Genomic DNA, 20,031 nt, shown 5'->3' with positions numbered 1-20,031 from the left:
GTACCTCTGTGAGTGATGGTGAGTCTAGCTCCATCTCTGAGCCCCTGGATGAGGCTGTGATCCCTGAGTATGCAGGAGTCTCTTTCCTGTGGAAAGCAAACACCCATCCCTTGCCTTTCTCCAACTGCAAGTAGGCCGGGGGCATCTAGGCTAGCTTTGAAGCCCCAGCCAGCCCTTGGCCTTTCCAGGAATTCTGTGCTCCCTGTGGGGGGTGGGTAGATTGGTGGAGGGGCTGGACAGAGACCGCTTATCCACCTAAGCCTCAAGCAGCCCAGCTGAGTTGGGCCTGGACTGCAAGTCCACCCAGCCTGACTTCCTCCTTGCAGAAGAACCACTCCTGCCTGGGACAGATATGCCTGTCACATGCCTGGATGTGAGTGAACAGACATACCCTTATATAAGACAGACACAGGCAGACAGATAGTGGGGCTTCTCAGTTAAGGTGTGGACAGGCCTCACCCAATGTCTGGGCTGGGTCCGGGACTTAAGAGTGTGCCTAGTTTGCAGACAGCAGCGTCCACACTCTCCATCCAACCACAAATGCCCTCTCTTCTCTCTGGGGACCTCCAAAATCTATGGTCCTCTCTTGGCCAGGTTGTCTGAGATCAGCTTATAGTGGCCTGGCTGTTTCTATCCCTGCACCTGTCCCACTGCTATTACCAGATCTGTCCATCTACCTTGTCTGTCCCTCTGCCTAATCTGACTTTCTCTGCCTTGTTGTCATCTGTCTCTCCAGGTGTCCCTCTGCCTCAGTCACTCCCTGTGCTCCCTTGTTTCTCTGGGCTGGTGTGTCCCCAACCTGTCTGGGAATGTGTCTGGCTATGTCCACCTGTCTACCTGCCAGTTGTGTTTCCTGTTTATTACTGGGCCTTATTGCCTGTTGCCTTCCTCCAGGTGCTTGCATGGGCATACCCTCTGCTTGCATGGGCATACCCTCTGTTTTTGAATCTGTCTGTAGTCTCTTTCTCTCCTTGAGTGCCTCTCTGCCTGTCTACTACTTCACCGCACTATCTGTCCTCTCTGTTGTCTGTCCTCATGCCTGCCTGTCTTTATTTGTCACTGTTTCTCTTAATATCTGTAGCTCCTCCCATCTCACTGTGTAACTGACCCCTGAGGCAGTTCCTTCTGCCTGCCTGTCCCTCTTGCTAGGTGTGGATCTACTCCCTCAATCTTTCTATCTTCCCCCTCCCTTGCCCTCTCAACAAAGACGCACACACACCTCCACATGGGTCCAGATGAGGGGGGGCGCCCGCCTCCCCCAACTACTTCCCCCACCCAGAGCCAGAAGGAGGGAAACTGAATTAAAATGAAAACTTCTCAGAAAAAAAATCCGCGGGCCACTGGCCTGCAGGCTGTGCTGATTAGCTACCGAGCAAGCGCCGTGGCGCTGATTGGCCACTGAGTGGGGCGGGGGCAAGGGCGGGGTCCAGTGAGTGGGAGCCGCGCCAGCCTTGGGGGTCCAGGAGCCCTGTCAATTCTGGAGCTGAGAAGAGCAGGGAGGTGAGGAGGAGCCCCCGTCCAGGGCGGGGAGGGGGCTTCAGAGACCTCGAGACATGAGTGGCGGTCCTGGGAAGGGGACTCAGGGGTTTCCTGAAGACCTTTTTAGCATTATTGGGGAATAGAATGGGAGGGGGAGTCCCTTGGTACCTTGATCCCGGAAAGTAAATTCAGGAGTGGGTAGGAGTCCTCAGAATGCTTGCAGCCGAGGATGCGGCTCCATGAGAACTCTCTCTTTCCCAGGAAGGGGACTCAGGGCTTTGGGAGGGGGTCTCCTGGAGGCAGTTTCAGCAATGATGGGCACCTGGAATGGGGGTTTCTGAGCTATTGGGTTCCCAGGAAGTAAGCTCAGAGCTGAGGGTTTCTTCAGAGACACTCCGTCTAGAAGACAGGGGCTGTAGGCTGGCTAGGGGATCGCAGATACACCCCCCACCCCCCACACACACCGCAGAAACACATCAGGCTCTGGAGGGGACTTTTGATGAAGGTCTCAGAGACAACTCATCCTCAGGAGAGGAAATTAGGGCTCAGGCCAGGTTCCTGAGACACCCGAAGGAACTCAAGTCTGCAAGTGGCTCCAAAGTTACTTCTCTCAGAAGAGGAGTGTTTAAGACTTGTCAGGGGTCCTAGAAAATACCTCTGGTCCTTTGAAGGGAGATTAAAGGGGGGATGTCCCTGGGTCACTTCTGTCCCTGGAAGGGACTCAATTGGGGAACTATCTCTGGCCTCTAGTGGGGATATTCAGAGTTCGCAGTGTCAGGGGCTGCGGTCTCTGAGGCTGTACCCCTCTCCCAGCCCTGTCGACAGGTTGCATCAGCTCTAGGCTCTGGCTTGGGGCCCAGGCTGGGAGGAGGAAGGGTAGGGGGCATGGGGGGCAGTAGGGCGACATGTGTCCCTGTAAGGACTGAGACCTGGCCACAAGGTAAGGGTGGAGGAAAGGGGTGTGTATGCTGGGGACTGGGGAAGGAAAGGAACAGACAGCAAGATGACAGAGCGAGTATGGGGTCTGAGAGGAGAGGTTACCCAGCTCCAAATGGCCATTTGGTCTGCCGTAGGGTTGGCTTCTCTCTTTATATATTTCTCTCTCTCCCCCACCCTATTTATCTCTTGGCGCATTCTTTTCTCTATGTCTAAGTAACTTGGCTTCCCTCCCCCTTTGATGCCCTTTTTTCCCTCTTTCTCAGCCTCTCTTGTCTCAGATTCTCTCCATTTATCTTCCTGTCTTTCCCATCCCTCTGTTCCTGTTACCCTTGCCTCATCTGTTTCTTTTTATCTGAATCACTAACCCCTTCACGTAGTTCTCCCATTTTATAGCTACCCCGCCCCGCTCTATCTCTGACCCCTACCCCATTTCTCTTTCCACAGGATGGAACTACAGGATCCAAAGATGAATGGAGCCCCCACTGCGGGAGCTGTGGGGTAAGTCAGCGCCCAAGGGGTTGAGGTCAGGGAGTCAAGATTACCCTCTCTCTCATCAACCCCAATTTATCTGTCCTCTCCAGCTATAGGCAGGAACGTGAGAGCTTCCTGCCTAGCTATAATCCAGCTCCTGGGAGGAAGCCGGCCCAGTTCATGGATGTGAGTTGACCCCACAGGAACTGTTCCAACTGCACCTTGTCCAGCTCATCTCCTCCCTCTTCCTGGCGACTCCCCCTCCCCAGCTGTTCCATGGCCTAGCTATTTATTGCCCCAGGTGCTCCCCATCCCCAGCTACTCCTCTCTCCAGATGTTTTTCCTCTGGTAGCCACTCCACCCTCTCCTGTTCTTCTCCACTTCCAAATGCTCCCCTCCAAAATTTATCCTAGTTTTCCCATTCCCAGCTCTCCCTTTCCCAGATTTTTCCTGTCTTCAACTTATTTTTCTTCCTAGCTTCTTGGTTTCTCCTCGGGCCCTTCCTGGGCTTACTCGTGCCCCAGCCACTTCTTCCCTAGTCTTTCCTGAGCCCCAGCACTGGTCTTCTTACCTGGTACTCCTCCCCATGTGTGCCTGAGTCTTGCCCATTAACTGCAGTTTGAGGGGAAGACATCATTTGGAATGTCAATGTTCAACCTCAGCAATGCCATCCTGGGCAGCGGCATCCTGGGGCTGGCCTATGCCATGGCCCACACAGGGATCCTCTTCTTCTTGTGAGTCCTCGGTGGCTTGGGGGTGGGCAGGGGTGTTGTAGAGCAGGTGGAAGGCCTGTGTGCCAAGTCTGAGTTGTTCTACTTGCCACAGGGCACTGCTGATATGCATTGCTCTTCTGTCTTCATACTCCATCCATTTCCTGATGACCTGTGCTGGTGTTGTAGGTGAGATCCAGAGCTCAACCCAGACCTTGCACCCTAGACCCTGGACCCACCCCCTGACCTGTGACCCCAGACTTTAACCCAAACCCCAGACTCTGGACATACCATTCTGAATCCAGACCCAGGACCTAGGATTCCAGACCCCAGACTGCACCCTAGCCCTCAGACTTTACCTGGGCTTCCACATCCCTAGCCCCCAATCCCCAGCTCTCACCCATGGGGTCTGGCCATCAAACCCCATTGTTCAGACCCCCCCCAGACTACTACACTCCACCTCTAATCCCCATCCGTCAGTTTCTAGCTCCTCCTAACCATGGAAGCCAGCTGCATAGACCCCGCTCCTCAGATCCCAGCTTCTAAGTTCTTACTGCCCCAGATATTGCACTTCACTCCCACCATGTTCTCAGACCCTGTATATGTGATTTGGTCCCAAGAGCCCCACTACCCACCTCCAGCCCTCAACCTTACCCCTGCCCACCAGTTCCTGGCCAGAGATCCCAACTCCCAGATTTCATCCCAATCTCGAACCTCACTGCTTAACCCTCACCTCTAGCCCTTATCAATCAAACCCAATTACTCCAAGCCCCAACTCTCCAGCTCCCAGATCCTCTGGACCCCACTCCTCACCCCTGTACTGGCTACCTAGACCCACAACCTTTTCCTTCTTGTCTCCTCTACCCACAGGCATCCGAGCCTATGAGCAGCTGGGACAGAGGGCACTGGGGCCTGTGGGGAAGGTAGTGGTGGCTGCAGTCATCTGTCTGCACAATGTTGGGGGTGAGGACTCTGGGAGGTGGGGAGTCAGCTTGGAGGAAGGAGATGTGGTTAGGTGGGCTTCCCCAGGCTGGGCTAGGGAAAATGGGTAGGGGGATGAAAAAAATCCTTTTGCTTACACCTCCTTCTACCCATACCAGCCATGTCCAGTTACCTGTTCATCATCAAATCTGAACTCCCCCTGGTTATTGGCACCTTCCTGGACATGGACCCTGAGGGGTGAGTGGGCAACACCCTTTGGCTCTGGCCCGTAGGTCCAGCTACTATCTTCAACTCTGTGTCCCAGGTGTTCTAGTTTGAGACTGTTGGGCAGGCCAATTTGGTCAGGCTTTAATTCCTGTTTATTATGATGCCAACAGTATGTGTGACTGTGGCTCTGACTATAGAGTCCAGTAGACCATGTGTTGATTTCATGACTGTTCTGGCTGATTCCGTCTGGACTTTTTATGTCCAGTGTACTCTGATGCTTACCATGTAACTGTACTATCTAGTAGACCTAAACTCTGTGGGTTTGCTTCTGTGACTGTTATACTGGCAGGTTCTCTTGGCCATCTGTGTGATAGTTGACTATAGCTGTGCCTCATATGCTGTGATTCCAATCATGTGTGTTTGATATTTGTTTACCTGTCCAGTGGATTCTGTTTAATTCTGGGTCCAACAGACTGGATGAATCTATCTCTCGTCTGTATGGTCACTGACTTCAATGGTGTGTGTGTATGTTTGTGTGCTGTGTACTGTGGTACCAACTATGTAGATGTGATTTGCTCCAATGGTTCATGCCAGTAGACATTTGTTTAATTTGGTGAGCACTGTTTTGGCAAATTCTCTCTGACTGTGTGTGTGTGTATGTGTGTGTGTGATCCTCAGCTCTGACTGTATATATCTTCTGTATTGTTCCAACCATGTATGTTGACTATTGTTCTGAGTATGCATCCAGATGACTGCATGTTTGATTCTGAATCCATCTGCTAGCTGAATCTGTTCAGTTGTTTGTATATGATGGCTGACTCTGTATTATATTAATTCTTTGGTTTGATTCTGAAACCACCCAGGTAGCTGGCAGTCTATGCAACTAGGTGTGTCTAATTGTTATAATCAGGTCCCCCGGATGTATGGCAAATGATGCTTTGTTGGTTTATTTATGTGTAACTGTGTATGAGATAGAAAGAGAGCATGTGAGTGCCTGGAACATAGTAAGCAGTCAATAAAATTCTTTTGGACAAATGAACAACTGTTCAGTTGATTTTGTATTAAGGGTCTTGCTTGGGCACCTCCCTGCAATATCTGTATAGATCCCACTCTTTATTTGAGCTCAGTTCCAACAGTGTGGCCGGTTCACTGATTCTGTCTCTATTTCTGTCTTTGGCCATGTGGTCAGATTGGCCCAGTTACTTCAGGTGTTTAACAAACCTTGAGCTGTTCAAACAACCACACATATATGTTTCTGACTTTTTATCTGACTCTGCATTGTTGCCTGCCTATCAGATCATCAGATTGTTATTCTACCTGTCAGACATACCAGGGTCACGACACACTCTTCGTCTGGCACCTTCCGTTGGACTATGTGAGTCTGACTGATTTGGGGTGTTGTTTATCCATCTAGTTGTATGTCCACTTGAAAGTCTGATAGCACAGTTTTGTTTAACTGTGCATATATTGTCAGCTGTATCCCTCTGACAGTGTCCAACTGATAGTCTGATAATCAGTCTTGCTATTTCTGTAAATCTTGTGTCATTACTATAACCATCTGAATCACTTCTCACAGCTGAGGTGTTGGCTCATCTCTCCTGACTGTGGGCAGAAATCTGTCTGTCCAGTTGTTTTCTATGAGCATCTGCCTGACAGTTTTCTTTGTCAGACAGCTAGTCACTATGGTTACCTCTCTCCCTAGGGGCTGGTTCTTGAAGGGAAACCTCCTCATCATTATTGTCAGTGTGTTAATCATCCTGCCACTGGTCCTCATGAGACACTTGGGTAAGAGGCTTCCTGTGTTAGTCATTGGATAGTGGGGTTAGAGAAGGAGAGCCAGATTGAGAGAATCGCCATTTTCATTGGCTGTAGAATACCAGGGAAGACCTTGTTTGATGTGGGTTTTAACAGAAGAATAGGAGTTTGCTTTGGAGGGAGGTTGGTCCAGGTAGAATTAAAAGCTTATGCAAAGATGTGGCATAATTGGGGTGAGGGGTCTTGAAGGACAGACTAGGGTTTTAATATTTGCTGTATTGAGGGGTTCCTTGATTTTTGAGGCTCTGTGTTATTGCCCATTGCAGGCTACCTGGGATATACCAGGGGTCTCTCTCTTACCTGCATGCTGTTTTCCTCATTTCTGTGAGTCTGAGAGAGAAGGACTCAAAAAGTAGAGAGAGAGTCTGGGAGGTTGGGACATAGCCTTCTCTGTAACCTCACTTCCCGCCCTTCCTACCCCAGGTCGTCTATGAGAAGTTCCAGCTTGGCTGTGCTGTGGACTGCAATGAGACAGCAGTGGAGAGCAAGAGCCCCCCGGCTCCCGCAGGCCTTCCCATCCAGGGGCTCAACAGAAGCTGTGAGGCTGAGATGTTCACAGTTGACTCACAGGTGGGTGTGCAGACCGATAGGGTTTGTACCACACTCAGGCCCTCTGGTCCTGTCACATGGTGTACTCTTCTCAGAATTGAGCCATGTATTGGACATTGGGGACTTCCAAGTGTCTGATGTGGAAGGCAATGGTGGGACCAGGGGCATGGTGAGGAGGGGATGGAACCTTGTATGTCCTAATCTTATGTACTTGGGCCATTCCCTCAGATGTTCTACACAGTGCCCATTATGGCTTTTGCCTTTGTCTGCCACCCTGAGGTGCTGCCCATCTACACGGAGCTCCGCTGGTGAGTAGGCAAGGGGGCATGCGTGATGGGCCAGCAGGTTGAGCAATATAATGTCTGACAATCCCTTCAGCAGTCCTGGAACTATAGTTTGATCATTGATTGTAGATTTTGCCAAGGGAGAGGTCTGAAGTGGCCAGGAAGCCTTGGGGGACACAGGGCAGTGACTGTTTACTGATTGGGGCTTAAGTGTTCTACTCTTTTAATATGCAGTACAAGTATGAATGGACAAAGTAGGGCAGCAGAGATGATCAAATGGAGGGGGTGGCATGCATGGATAGGGATAGGGAGATGGAGATGATCAGATGGAGGGAGTATGGATGAACAAAAGGGGTAGTAGGGATGATATAATGGGGGATGTATAGATAATCAGGCATGGATGGTCAGATGGAAGGGAGGGTCAGTGACAGTCAAATGGAGGGGAGAAGCAGAGATGGTCATATGAGGTGAGATATGGATGACAGATAGGAGAGGCTAGTCACACAAGGGAGGCAGAGATGGACACCCCAGTGTGTACTAGCTGAACATCAGCTCTGGGAGAAGGGGAAGGTGGAGGCTGGTTCTGAGGTACATGGACCAAGGCCAGGGGTCTGGGCATGATAGTTTAATAACCTCTATACTTCAGGCCTTCCAAGCGTAGAATACAGACTGTGGCCAATGTGTCCATTGGTGCCATGTTCTGCATGTATGAGCTCACAGCCACGTTTGGATACCTTACCTTCTACAGTGAGTGGGGCTGGGGTCCAAGGCTTGGGTGGGAGCTAGGGGGTGGGACTGGGCAGCCTACTGGGGCAGGAACCTGAGCATTTTCTCTCCATGCCTTTGGACCCATCAGTTTCCAAAGGGAAGGTGTGCATCATGCATGTAGATTTTGTTACTCTGTGTGTGTGCTTCTGGGACACTGGTCCTGGTACATCTAGCACATCCAGCATCTTATTTCCCATGTCCTGGTACATCTAGCACATCCAGCATCTTGTTTCCCATGTCCCATGGCCCAGGCAGTGTGGAGGTGGAGATGCTGCACATGTACAGCTAGCAAGACTGGCTCATTCTCTGTGTGCGCCTGGCAGTGCTGCTCGTGGTGACTCTCACTGTGTCAGTCATACTGTTCCCTGTGCGTGAGGGTGATGGGGGTTACATGGAGTGGAGGGACACAGATGGAGGATCCAGAGGTCTGGGCATAGACATGGACGTTTTGATGGATAGTGGAGATAGGAGTGGATGGATGGATGGAGGAGGCAGGGATAGACAGACAGGGGAGGCAGAGTTGTCAGATGAACAAAGAAGGCAAAAACAGATGTTCAGACAGAAGGGGGCCATAGATGGAGGACAGAGAGAGTCAGGGGACAGGGGTAGTAGTTGGAGGGAGGAGACACAGATGTCTGGCTAGACAGAAGAGGGAGGCAGGAATGGTCAGAGAGAGGGTAGAGATATAGATAGATGGATAATCAGAATGAAGAAACAGGGATGGACAGAAAAAGGGTAGAGGCAGAAATAGTGAGGTGTAGAAGGGAAAAGGCTCTCGGGGAGGTGGGATGACTAGACAGAAGAGGGAGATAGAGGTAATCAGATGGAAAAAGAGGCAGGGATGTCAAGGTGGAAGGATTAGTGGGTGGTCAGACGGGGAGGCAGAAATAGTCAGAGCAAGAGGCAAATATTTCAGACAATGGGTAGAGGCATAGATGATCAGACAGAAGGAAAAGGTATGGATTATCAGAAGGAAGGAAGATGCTCATTCAGAAAGTGGAAGTACAGATAGATGGTCAGACAGGGTGGAGACTGAAAGAGGGGAAGTCAGGGATCTCAGACAGAGAGTGGAGGCAAAAGTGATTCTCAGACAGAGTGGAGTTAAAGACATGACCATGTGGAGTGGGAGGCAGCACTTGGGCCTGACTCATGTCCCACTGTACTCTGGCCACAGATCCGCCGGGCCCTGTAGCAGTTGCTCTTCCCAAGCAAGGCCTTCAGCTGGCCATGGCATGTGGCTATAGCCCTGATCCTGCTTTTCTTGATCAATGTCCTTGTCATCTGCATGCCAACCATCCGGGATATTTTTGGAGTTATCGGTCAGTATCCCAACCCCAGTCTCAGACTCCATATATTATGGCATTTGTGCCCAAACTTACATTGACTCCTGTTCCTCCTGCTTGTCCTCCAGGGTTTACCTCAGCCCCCAGCCTCAATTTCATCCTTCCTAGTGTCTTCTACCTCTGCACTGTACCCTCCAAGGTGGAGCTCCTCTCCTCCTGGCCCAAGATCCAGGTGAACTTTCCACAGGAGGGCTGGGGAAAGAGGGTACATCCAGGGAAGCGGGGCAGATGGTCTGAAAGAATGAAGGAGATTGTCTTAGGAAGGGGCTAAGCAAACAGAGCACCAGCAGATCCTGGGAAGACAGAGGGGACATTGAAGAAGAGGCTGGAATAAAAGGAGTGTTCTCCAGACAGATGGAAGGAGCACCATTAGAAGAGGGTCGAAAGAACTTTCAAGGAGGCTGGAGAGAGAGTATTCCCTGAGGGTTCTAGGAAGTCAGAATGAGGATCCATTGGAGGGGGCTGGCTTTAAGAAAGGAGAGGGAGCACCAAGGAGGGTTAGAAATGAATGGGCATTATCAGGAGGTGGGGAGGGCTTGAAGAACATTCTCAGGAGGAGCTTGGGTGTGGAGACCCAACCAGCCCCACCTTCTCTCTCATCCTCAGGCTCTGTGTTTTAGTGTCCTGGGGGTCCTCTTCATGGCAACCAGTCTAGGCTTTATGTTTGCCAACTGGGCTATAGGCCAGAGCCATGTGTCTGAATACGGACCATGCCTTGCTCTAGCCGGACCCCTGTGTGCCTGTGCATGTGGAGGAAGATGAGGCCACTCTCCAGGTCCCTCCTGCCTGGCGTGTGGAGGTGGCTGGTTCTCATTAACATGGCTATCAGAAGTAGGGGGCCATAGAGGCTACAGAGTGGTCCACTGCCCTCCCTCCCAGGGATGCTGAACTTGGATCATGGCCCTAACCCTAACTCCACAGAAGGAGGCAGAGGTCAGGTCCTTGGGGAGGCCCTGCCCACCCTAGTTCTTTCTGTCTCCTCCTGGTGTAAGCTGTTTGTCAGGATTACCCTCAAGGTAAAGGGGAAGTATAAAGATGCTAAATTGCAACTCTTGGCCTCAGCCTTCTGATTTCTAAGACTTCTTGAGGGAGCCTGCTTAGGTTCACAGAGGGGTAAATTGAGGACCTGAGTATTGGACTGAGCCAGCTCTCATATGTTCACTCATGTCTCCACTCCTTCAGTAATTTGCTACCAAACTCATTGTTTAATTCACTTGCTTACTCAAGAAACATCTATTGGGAGCCTACTGGGTGCCAGGCACTGTTCTAGGTGCTACGGATAAAGCACTGAATCAAGAAGACAATAATCCCCGGAGTTGAAGTTCTACCACAAGAATGGGCAAACTGGCCCACAGGACAAATTCAGCTTACTGCCTATTTTTGGCCCTTGAGTTAAGCGTGGTTTGCTAATTTTTCTAATCGATTGAAATAAATCAAAAGAATTTGTGACACCTGAAAATTATGTGAAAGAAAACATGAATCTTCAAATTGAAAAGAGCCACTAAGTTATGAGCATGATTCACACACACACGCACACATGCACACCCTAGAAAAACCTAAAGGATAAAGAGAAAATCCCGAAAGGTCCCATAGAGAAAAGAGAAGAGAGAACACAGTAGAGAAGTTCCTCAAAGAGCTGTTGAGAAATCACTTTGAACCTATCTGTATCTGGCTAAGATAACCCAGAAGAGAGCAAAAATATTTCAGAAAATTCATCACACACATACCCTTTCTGAAAGAATTTTTAGGGTATATGATCCATCAAGAAGAAAAAAAAATGATTTAGGAGGAAGGAGGGGGTTCCTATAAGTAACGGTGGCTGGGTGAAAACAGTAAAATTTATTGAAAAGTCTAAATTTTGATTGTAAATTTTTTAAAAAATACAATCCTGAATGAAAATTCCAGGTAATATAAACATGGGAGGTGAGAGGAGGGACAGAAAAGAAAAGAGTTCTTGTGTTGTTTAAAAGATGGACATAGATGCTAATTAATGGTAGAATTGTTGAAGGGTTAAGAGCACTAACCTTTTAGAGTACAAACTCTAAAGCGAGGCCACATGGGTCCAAATTCTGGCTTCTCAATTTACTAGCTATGTGACCTTTTGTAATTGACGTAACCTTTCTGTGCCTCAATTTACTCAAGAGTAAACCAGGAATAACTAGAGTATCTAACTTCTTGGATTGCTATAATGATTCAATGAGTTAATATCGATAAAGCACTTAGAATAGCACCTGTCATGTGGTAAGTGCTATATATATTTTAGTTATTATTGTTAGTAATGACTTGAAATGTCTAGTATAAAAATGTAAAGCCGTATCTGGTTTTAGATGAAGATGGTGAACCAACAATAGTTATTGGCTTCCTTCCCCAAACCCAGCCCTGCAGGTGTCACAGAAGAGTTGAGGAGGTGTTTGGATTTCAGAACGGTTCCCAGCAATAAGACTTGATGGTTTGGTCCCCACTGAGGGATGAGATGGCTTAGAGTGGGAAAAGGTCAGAGGCCATAAATGGAGAATAAGCTGAGGTGGAGCTATCTACTTGTGTCCTTTTCTCTCATATTTTCTGGAAGGCTCATTACCTGTCCTGTAAACACTACAGAATAGCAAAGTGGTAGGGCTCACCCAGTGCTAGTCTGAGGTAGCATGTTTACATTGAGTCACAGTAGGGTTGGAAAGCTCATAGAAAAAGTGTAGTCAGGCTGGCTATTAACTAGGCTTTTCTTCCCAAGCCTTCCCTCCACCTTCTGGGCTAGGCAATTACAATGAATAACACCCCCAACCCTGTACTGCTTTAGTACTCTCACTTGGCGGCTAAGGTTGAAGTCCTGGAAGCTTCCTTGGGGAATCAGAGGCTGGAGAGGGGAAAGAAGGTTTGACTGAGCCCAGAGAGCAGCTCTAAAGGTTCTCTAACTTAAGATATATCAGCTTCCAAACCCTCAACCTCACATGGAGTATCCAGGATACACATTTTCCAGGAACTGTTATGTAGAAGAACTGTTAGAGATACTGGATATTAATTTCTCAAATAAATAATTTAGTGAAACAGGTTGGACATTAAAGTGGGTACAATCGAAAAAGCAATAAAAGTCATCAGGAATAGATAGAGATGGAATAAATGAAGGAAAAGTTAATTAATAGAGAAGATAGAAGTATAAAGGTCAAAACCCATCTAATAGTATCCTCCTAAGAAGGGAATACAGTGATAAGAAAGGAGGGAATACTTAAATAAATAATGAGTGAGAATTTCTCAGATTTAGATGGCTTAAGATTTAAAGAGATCATAGTGTGCTGAACAGAATAAATGAGATGCACATAGTACACCATGCCCAGACATTGAAGATTATGAAAGATAAGCAAAGGTGATTTTTAAAACATCCAGAGAGAAATAGTAGTTTACTTACAAAGAAAGAATAATTAAACTGACATCAGATCTCTCAAACACTGGAGGCAAGGAGGTACAACGCCAAAGTGTTGAAAGGAAGGGACTTTTGTATAGGGAGTTAATAAAGGCAGTCTCAGGCATACAGGGTCTCAGAACGTTTAACACAGAGAAAGCACAAGCATTAAAGACAACACAGCAGTAGAGCTAATGTATGAGGAAGGAGAATTTTTGAGCATTGCTAAGCAAGAATCTGCTTTACTTATTCACCACTGGTATTACATATTTAAAGTTTTTTCCCCATGAAGGTGTTATATTTTATTTTAAAATTTATTCCATTGTAGTTCTGATGATTGCTTTACTTTGAATCTCACTATGGACTTACTGGATATTTAGGCAGCCACAAACTACTCAGAGAAAGGAAGAAATGACAATGGAGGTAATTAAAAAATGGTAGTGTAACTATAACAGAGTAACCAAAGGGGAAATTGTTAGTGTAAATAAACATCAAATGGAATTTTCTCTGTTGCCAAAACAGAAAGGGACTTAGCCTCTTTCACTTTTCTTCAAGCATTTCCTTGAGAAACCTAGGATTTTTGAATACTTCTGCCCCTTTGATATGTATGTACATATTTTTAAGCTAAATAGGTCTCTTGCCAGCCTATAATCCAGGAATGTCTTTCTTAAGAGCCTCAGACCCATCTCTTTAAAATCCGACGTTAAGGAAGATAAACACCCCACCTCACTGTCTCCTGGGAGTTTAGCCCGGGTGCTTGGCTCCAAGCTGTAAGCAGCTGCTTGTCATAGAGATAGGAGTTTAATTTTTCCTCTAGATAAAGGCAATTAGCTAGCACAGATGGCTACTCCAACTACCAGGTGAATTTAGGACTTGCCTGGGGTTATTTAACTCTCTGCTTGAAAGCTGCTCTGAAGACAGGCCAATGAGCTGCACACCTGGACTTTCTGGCTCCTCCCACCACTTTTGGAATGTATGAAACACTACACCTCAAAGCCTGGTATCTGGCTACCCATACAGCTGCCCCAGGGGCCAGATGATGCAATCTAGAAGTGTGGAGGAGTTAATACCTGTGGGGTATATTTTGACCAATAAGAAAAAACTGGGCGTGAGCCAAGCCGACAAATTTCTCCCTCCTTCCTCCCTTTCTTTCATGCACTGTTCTATGCATGGTTTCTCTGTAGTCTGGAGATGTTTTATATGGCCTAAGGCTGTTTCCTTGGGAACCTGCGCTAAAACAATAGACATTCAAACATTTGAAGACAGTGTTAAGTGTTGATTGTGGAGAATCCAGGTCTGTGCAGAGTAAAATTGACCCAATAAAAAATGGAAAATTTGAGGATTGGGGTTAGAAGGAAGGAATAGAAGAACCAGCGGTGAAATAGCTTAAGGGTGATGTTTTTGGAGAAGAAAAGCAGTTAGGTGATTTTTGCAGTGAACTGCTCATCTCTGTAAAATATATACCTCCTTTACCTCTATTAGTCTCCCCTGTGAATTGTCCTTATGTAACTACTGCCTTCTAAAATGAATTTTCTTTTTGGAGAATAAAACAAATTGAGTCCTGTGCCAGGACTGATACAAGGAAACCTGCAGAACAGAGCCTGGTGAAGCAACAGATCTCAGAGGACCTAAAGCCTGCCATGTAAAGAAGTCCAGGCTAGCCTGTTGGAGGATTAGACCACAAGAAGCAGACTCATCCTAGCTGAGGCCCCAACTAACCTGCCAGCTGACTGCAGTTATGAGAGATCCCAGACAAGACCAGCAAAAGAACTGCCTGGCCCCACCTAAATAGCTGACCCACAAAATCCTGAGTAAATAAACTGTTGTCATAAGCCAACTCCCCCCACAAGAAAAAATCTATCCCTCCAAAACCCCTCAAAACTAAGGAACATGCACATAGCCAGGTTACAAAATATTATATACAGTAATTGACAAATTTTCTATATACCAATACTAACCATTTAGAGAATAAAATGGAGAAAAATTACATTTATTTAGTAACAAAAAATATATAATATATCTAAAAACAGATGGTTGGAACAAGATGGTAGATATAGCCCATACGTCCCCCTCCTATCCCACCCTACATCTCTTTGATTTGGAAGGAAAATTTTTCAAGGATAACTTCTTAAAAGTACAGGAAAACAAGAAAAGGTGCTGGCGGGCCACCAGAAATACTGAGACACTTCTGGGAGATAGAAAGTAGGTGGGATTAGATTGATAGAGATATCCAAGGAGAGATGATTGCAGCTCAAATCACCAGAGGTAAGAGCTGTTCTTTCTAACAAAGCCTCTTTATAAAACTCCAAACTCAGAATGAAAAAGGACAAAGACCAGCAGTGGGCCTTAGGATAATCATCAGGTAAATTTAAAAGCTCATTTGTAGATTTCCCTCTAGCACTTTATAGATTGGTCACTTTTACCTCTACGATGAAACTCCAAGAATTATTCATTAAAGAAAGTGAACAATCTGCCCAACTCTCTTTATAATACCCGTGAAGATTAAAACATTTGACCATGTAATAGGCTACAAATAGAATCTTGAGAAATCCACATATCCAATGCAAAAAATATAAGAGATATCTCTGAACACAATATAATAAAACTGAAACAACTTTTTCTATTAGGAACTTTTAAAAAACACCCTTAAAGACTATCTAAAGATGGCTGCTTGAGCAAACTTGTCTACCTCCCCAGTGATCCACTGAAATGACAGAAAAAAAATCATAAAGTACAAATGTTCCTTGACTTATAATGGGGTTGTGTCCCAATAAACCCATCATAAGTTGAAAATAATGTAAGTCAAAAATGAATTTAATACTGACTGTCATAGCTTAGCCTAGCCTACCTTAAACCTGCTTAGAACACTTATATTAGCCTACAGATGGGCAAAATCATCTAACACAAAACCTATTTTATAATAAAGTGTTGACTATCTTATGTAATTTAGGCAAAAACATAAAAAAATATTCAAAAAATGCTGAAAACACAGTACACTGTAGAGTATTGGTTGTTTACCTTCATGATTTAGTGGCTAACTGGGAGCTGCGGCTCACTGCCACTGCCCAGGATCATCGGAGAGCATTGTATTATACATATTGCCAGCTTGGGAAAAAAATCAAAATTCAAAATTGAAGTATGATTTCCACTGAATGCATATTTTTGCATCATTGTAAAGTTGAACAATTGTAAGCCAAACCATTGTAAGCTGGGGACCATCTGTACTGGAAAACAAAAAAGGGTGCCATCCAGGGACCAGAAATTGTGAAGAACTCCTAAAAAAGAGAAAGCAGTTCAGATGAGATTTACAAAGGTGAAGGGAATCAAATGCCAAAATAAGCAGGAGAGGAGAAAAACTAAGAAAGTAAGAGTATATCCAGAGAAACTCCAAGTAGAGGGTAAATGAATAGAAACAGCAAGAACCTCCCCTAGAACTAAAGGGCTAGTTGGGCCTACAATACTCTTACAGATGCAGATGGCACTCTAATGATCTTGAATGACTGAATTTCTACCTTTTACGTGAGAAGGGCCCCTAACATAGGTGTAGGGAATCCTGAGAAAAAAGCATATCAGGGACTGAGGTACCTTCAGTCCTTCATAGTAATAATAAAGGAGAGAAACACATTTGTAGAGAGGGGACCGTTTCAGTCTATCTGCTCTCTGTCTAATCCCCCAAAGAAAAGAGGATAGTCAGCATATTCTTCTCCCTTAAAGAGAGTCTGAACCAGGCGCTCTACAGTGATACCTTGATTCACGCATTTTATGAATATAATATTCAGATAAAACTGTAAAAGACATAAAGTGTTGTCCAAACCATGATTGGCCTATTTCACTGGTTCAAAACCTGTGTTCTCACAAGCACATATATCTCCCTAAGGGAGAATAAATCTTAATAGAGCCAATAGGGTGAAGTGAACTGTACTAAATTCAGGCAATATTACAGAACTGGTGTAGTTTTCTCATTGTCTCCCAGTCTCCTTTCTTCCTTTGTCCCCCATCCAATGCCTTCCTGATTTCTAAAGTCTAGCGTTCCATCAAAAGTAGAAAAGTTATGATGACCGTAGTTACCATGTATGGTTGTTTGCCTGACTTTCAGTGTAAACGTTATATACTCCTAGCAGTACCCCTCAAGTCCTCTGTCTCTAACGGAAGATCAGAAGATCTGTCTTCTCTTACAGTTCCTTCAGCTGTGAAGGGGAGAGCAGTGGCTGGGCACTTCGCTGAGCCTCAGGTACCCACCACCCTCACAGGTTCTTGTAAGAAATAGAGATGATAACAGCAGAGTTCTTGGATAGAAGGACTTGACAATGTAAAAATGTCATTACTCTCTAAATTGATATACAAATTCAATGAAATTCCAGTCAGAATACCAACAGGGATTTTTAAAAAAATCATTGAATTTGACCTGCAGATTATAAAATGTATCTGGATGTACAAAAGGATGTAAGAAGGACAAAGTGGGAGGAGTTCCTTCTGGAAAGCCAGTCAATTCTGGAGCTATGGTCCCTGACATAGGGTTGTGCTGGCATAGGGATTGACAGATTGACCATGGGACAGAAGAAAAAGCCAAGAAACAGACCTACACACAGAAACCCTTAACAGAACTGAGGTTGCCCTCAGAGCAGTGGGAACAAGAGAGTCCACACACGGTCAACTTTCTCCCTTAAAATGACTACAGGATAAAGATGTGGTACATATATACAATGGAATATTATTCAGCCATGAGAAAAGAGGAAATACTGCCATTTATGACAACATGGATGGATCTCGATGTTATTATGCTAAGTGAAATGTCAGAAAATTTGATAACCATATGATTTTACTCATATATGGGATATAAAACTGAAAGCAACAACCGAACATGACAAATGAGCAGAGACTCATGGACACGGACAGTGGGTTAGTGGTTACCAGAAGGAAAAGGAGGAAGGGGGAGGTAGGTAGGGGTAGAGAGGGTTAAATATTTGGTGACAGAAGGAAATTTAACTAGGTGGTGAACACACAATGCAATATACATATCACGTAGTATTGAATTGTACACTTGAAACCTATTTGATTTTTTTAATCAGTGTCACCCAATAATTTTAATAAGATGACTATAGGAACCCAGTCTCTCACCTTGTCTGCCTTTCCCATAGAGCTCTGTACACAATCAAGGCTTCATAAGTGCCTTGTGATAAACTGACTGACTTAGAAACTGTACCATCCTTCCATTGCCTACCCTCACTGAGGTCTCTTGTCTAATTCCTAACATCTCTTCATTTAAGTACTATTTCTGTAGTCAGGGGTTTCAGCTTTGGCACTATTGACATTTTGAGTCTAATAATTCTCTTTTTTTGGTGGGGGGAGGGGAGTGCTGTTCTGTGAGCCCACATCCCTCCCCACCAAGAGAATGAACCCTGGTCTGAGAGAACAGAAAATACATGTTCTAGGTTTTCCCCTCAGTTCCTGACACAGAGCTCCTAAAACTTGCAATTTCCTAAGTGGTAAGAGCACTATGAGTATCTTTTGTTCTAATGAGGGAACTCTGGGAGGCTCGTGGATGGCTCCTAGATGGGAGCTGTTTACAGAAGGACCAAGCCATGATCAGAAGCTTGGAACTTTAAGCTCCACTCTCCATTCTCCACAGGAGGGGGAGGGGCTGGAAATGGATTACCAGGTTGGTGAACACATCCATGCTGTGAAATTCAACACCTTTGGGGGTTCTAAGTCTTGGAGAAATGGCTCCTCATCCTCTACCCTGAGATATGGGGTAGAATGCAAAGCTTATTCCAGTTTCCGCACCAATACCTGTCCTCAATGTGTCTGAATACACCATGAGTCACAAACCCAGCCCTTCCTGCATATGCCAGCTGTAGGAACTCTGAAAAGAATTTTGTGTCTTCATCTCTCATCTATAATGTTTCTATATATATCTCTATGCAACATCATATTATCAAAATAACAATATCCATGTTCAATTGTGAAGAGAATCCATATGAGATATTTATCATCAGCCCGGGAACTTTGCAAACACAAGATGAATATTAACTACACTTTCTATGGTTATTAGGAAAGGTGTGCTGAGAGGAAAAATTCCCAGTAAACCAGACTTCCCCCATTTGTGAAGATTTTGGTCCTGGCCTGGAATGCAGACTCCTGGCCTGGGAACTCACTCCCACACAGAGGCATGATGTCAAGAGACAAGATATTATTATTCTCATAGGAGCAGGTAAACTGGGGTTTCCCTCAATACGCAGCCCACGGAAGCTCGCTGTGCAGGGATACTAACCCCCGTGAGGAAGGCTGTGCCTCAGGAAACATGCTAACAGAGAGGGTTAATGGAGTTGGCTGCATCTGTCTACATCCTGGCCATTCCTCCTCACCCATATATCTATCATGGCCCATAGTAATCCTCAGGTCTAGAGGTTACAGAGCAGCAGGACTCTGAGGCTTTTCTCAGTCTCCCAGAACAAGGGCCTCTTGGTCTGCATTTCCCATCCACAAGGGCCTTAGAGCAGGCCTAGGTCCAGTGGCCCTAGGGCTGCTGTGTGAACAATGATCCTGTGATTCTGCAGCTATCTTAGTGTGTGGTGGGAGGAAGCAGAACCAGCTCTGGCGCAGCAACCCGGGGGCCAGCCTGGAGTCACAGTGATCAGTCAGAGCCGAAGGAGAGACTTGAATCCCACCCTTCTCCTCCAGGAGCTGCTGGTTTACAGTTCCTCCCCACCTCTGAACCAAATCTGTATGTGCGAGGGGAAAGGTCCAGAGGTGGGCTGACGGCAGAAGTAGGGGAGATGGCAGCCTCATCAAGAGTATGGACACCTTGCAAGGCTGGATGGAAGCCAGGTGATGGGCAGTGGATGAGTCCAACAATGCAATCTTTTCTCCACCTGAGGCTGGTGTTTGATGTTCCACGCACGTCACCTTGGTGACCTGGTTGGTAGCCTCGATGTCCCCCAACACCCACAATGTTTTGTTTTAAATAGACTCCCTACTGCCTTTCCCCAGAGCTGACCGTTCCATGTCTGTGGCCAGCAAAGGTACATCTGGCAGAGGACTGTTCCATTCTTAACTCTCATCTCCACCCTTGCCCCAAGCGCTGTCATGAGACCATGGATGGACAGTTCAACACCTTTGTCAAGTAGACG

At 46.3% G+C, this 20,031-nt stretch overlaps 1 protein-coding gene across 1 annotated transcript; it reads left to right on the top strand.

Annotated features, from left to right (window-relative positions):
• Positions 1-1,423: 1,423 nt before the first annotated feature.
• SLC38A5 (solute carrier family 38 member 5) lies at positions 1,424-10,956 on the top strand. The gene is given in 16 exon segments (XM_036227202.1): positions 1,424-1,500; positions 2,863-2,916; positions 3,000-3,075; positions 3,508-3,623; positions 3,715-3,788; positions 4,470-4,562; positions 4,700-4,778; positions 6,451-6,533; positions 6,830-6,875; positions 6,974-7,133; positions 7,341-7,420; positions 8,043-8,143; positions 8,416-8,531; positions 9,339-9,483; positions 9,576-9,679; positions 10,114-10,956. Coding segments are annotated over 15 exon segments (1,482 nt in total). The 5' UTR covers positions 1,424-1,500; position 2,863; the 3' UTR covers positions 10,270-10,956.
• The last annotated feature ends 9,075 nt before the right edge of the window (positions 10,957-20,031 follow it).

The sequence above is a fragment of the Rousettus aegyptiacus genome, unplaced genomic scaffold, assembly GCF_014176215.1.
Source record: "Rousettus aegyptiacus isolate mRouAeg1 unplaced genomic scaffold, mRouAeg1.p scaffold_m13_p_9, whole genome shotgun sequence".
NCBI lineage: Eukaryota > Metazoa > Chordata > Mammalia > Chiroptera > Pteropodidae > Rousettus > Rousettus aegyptiacus.
This window is presented reverse-complemented; position numbering and strand designations above follow the sequence as displayed.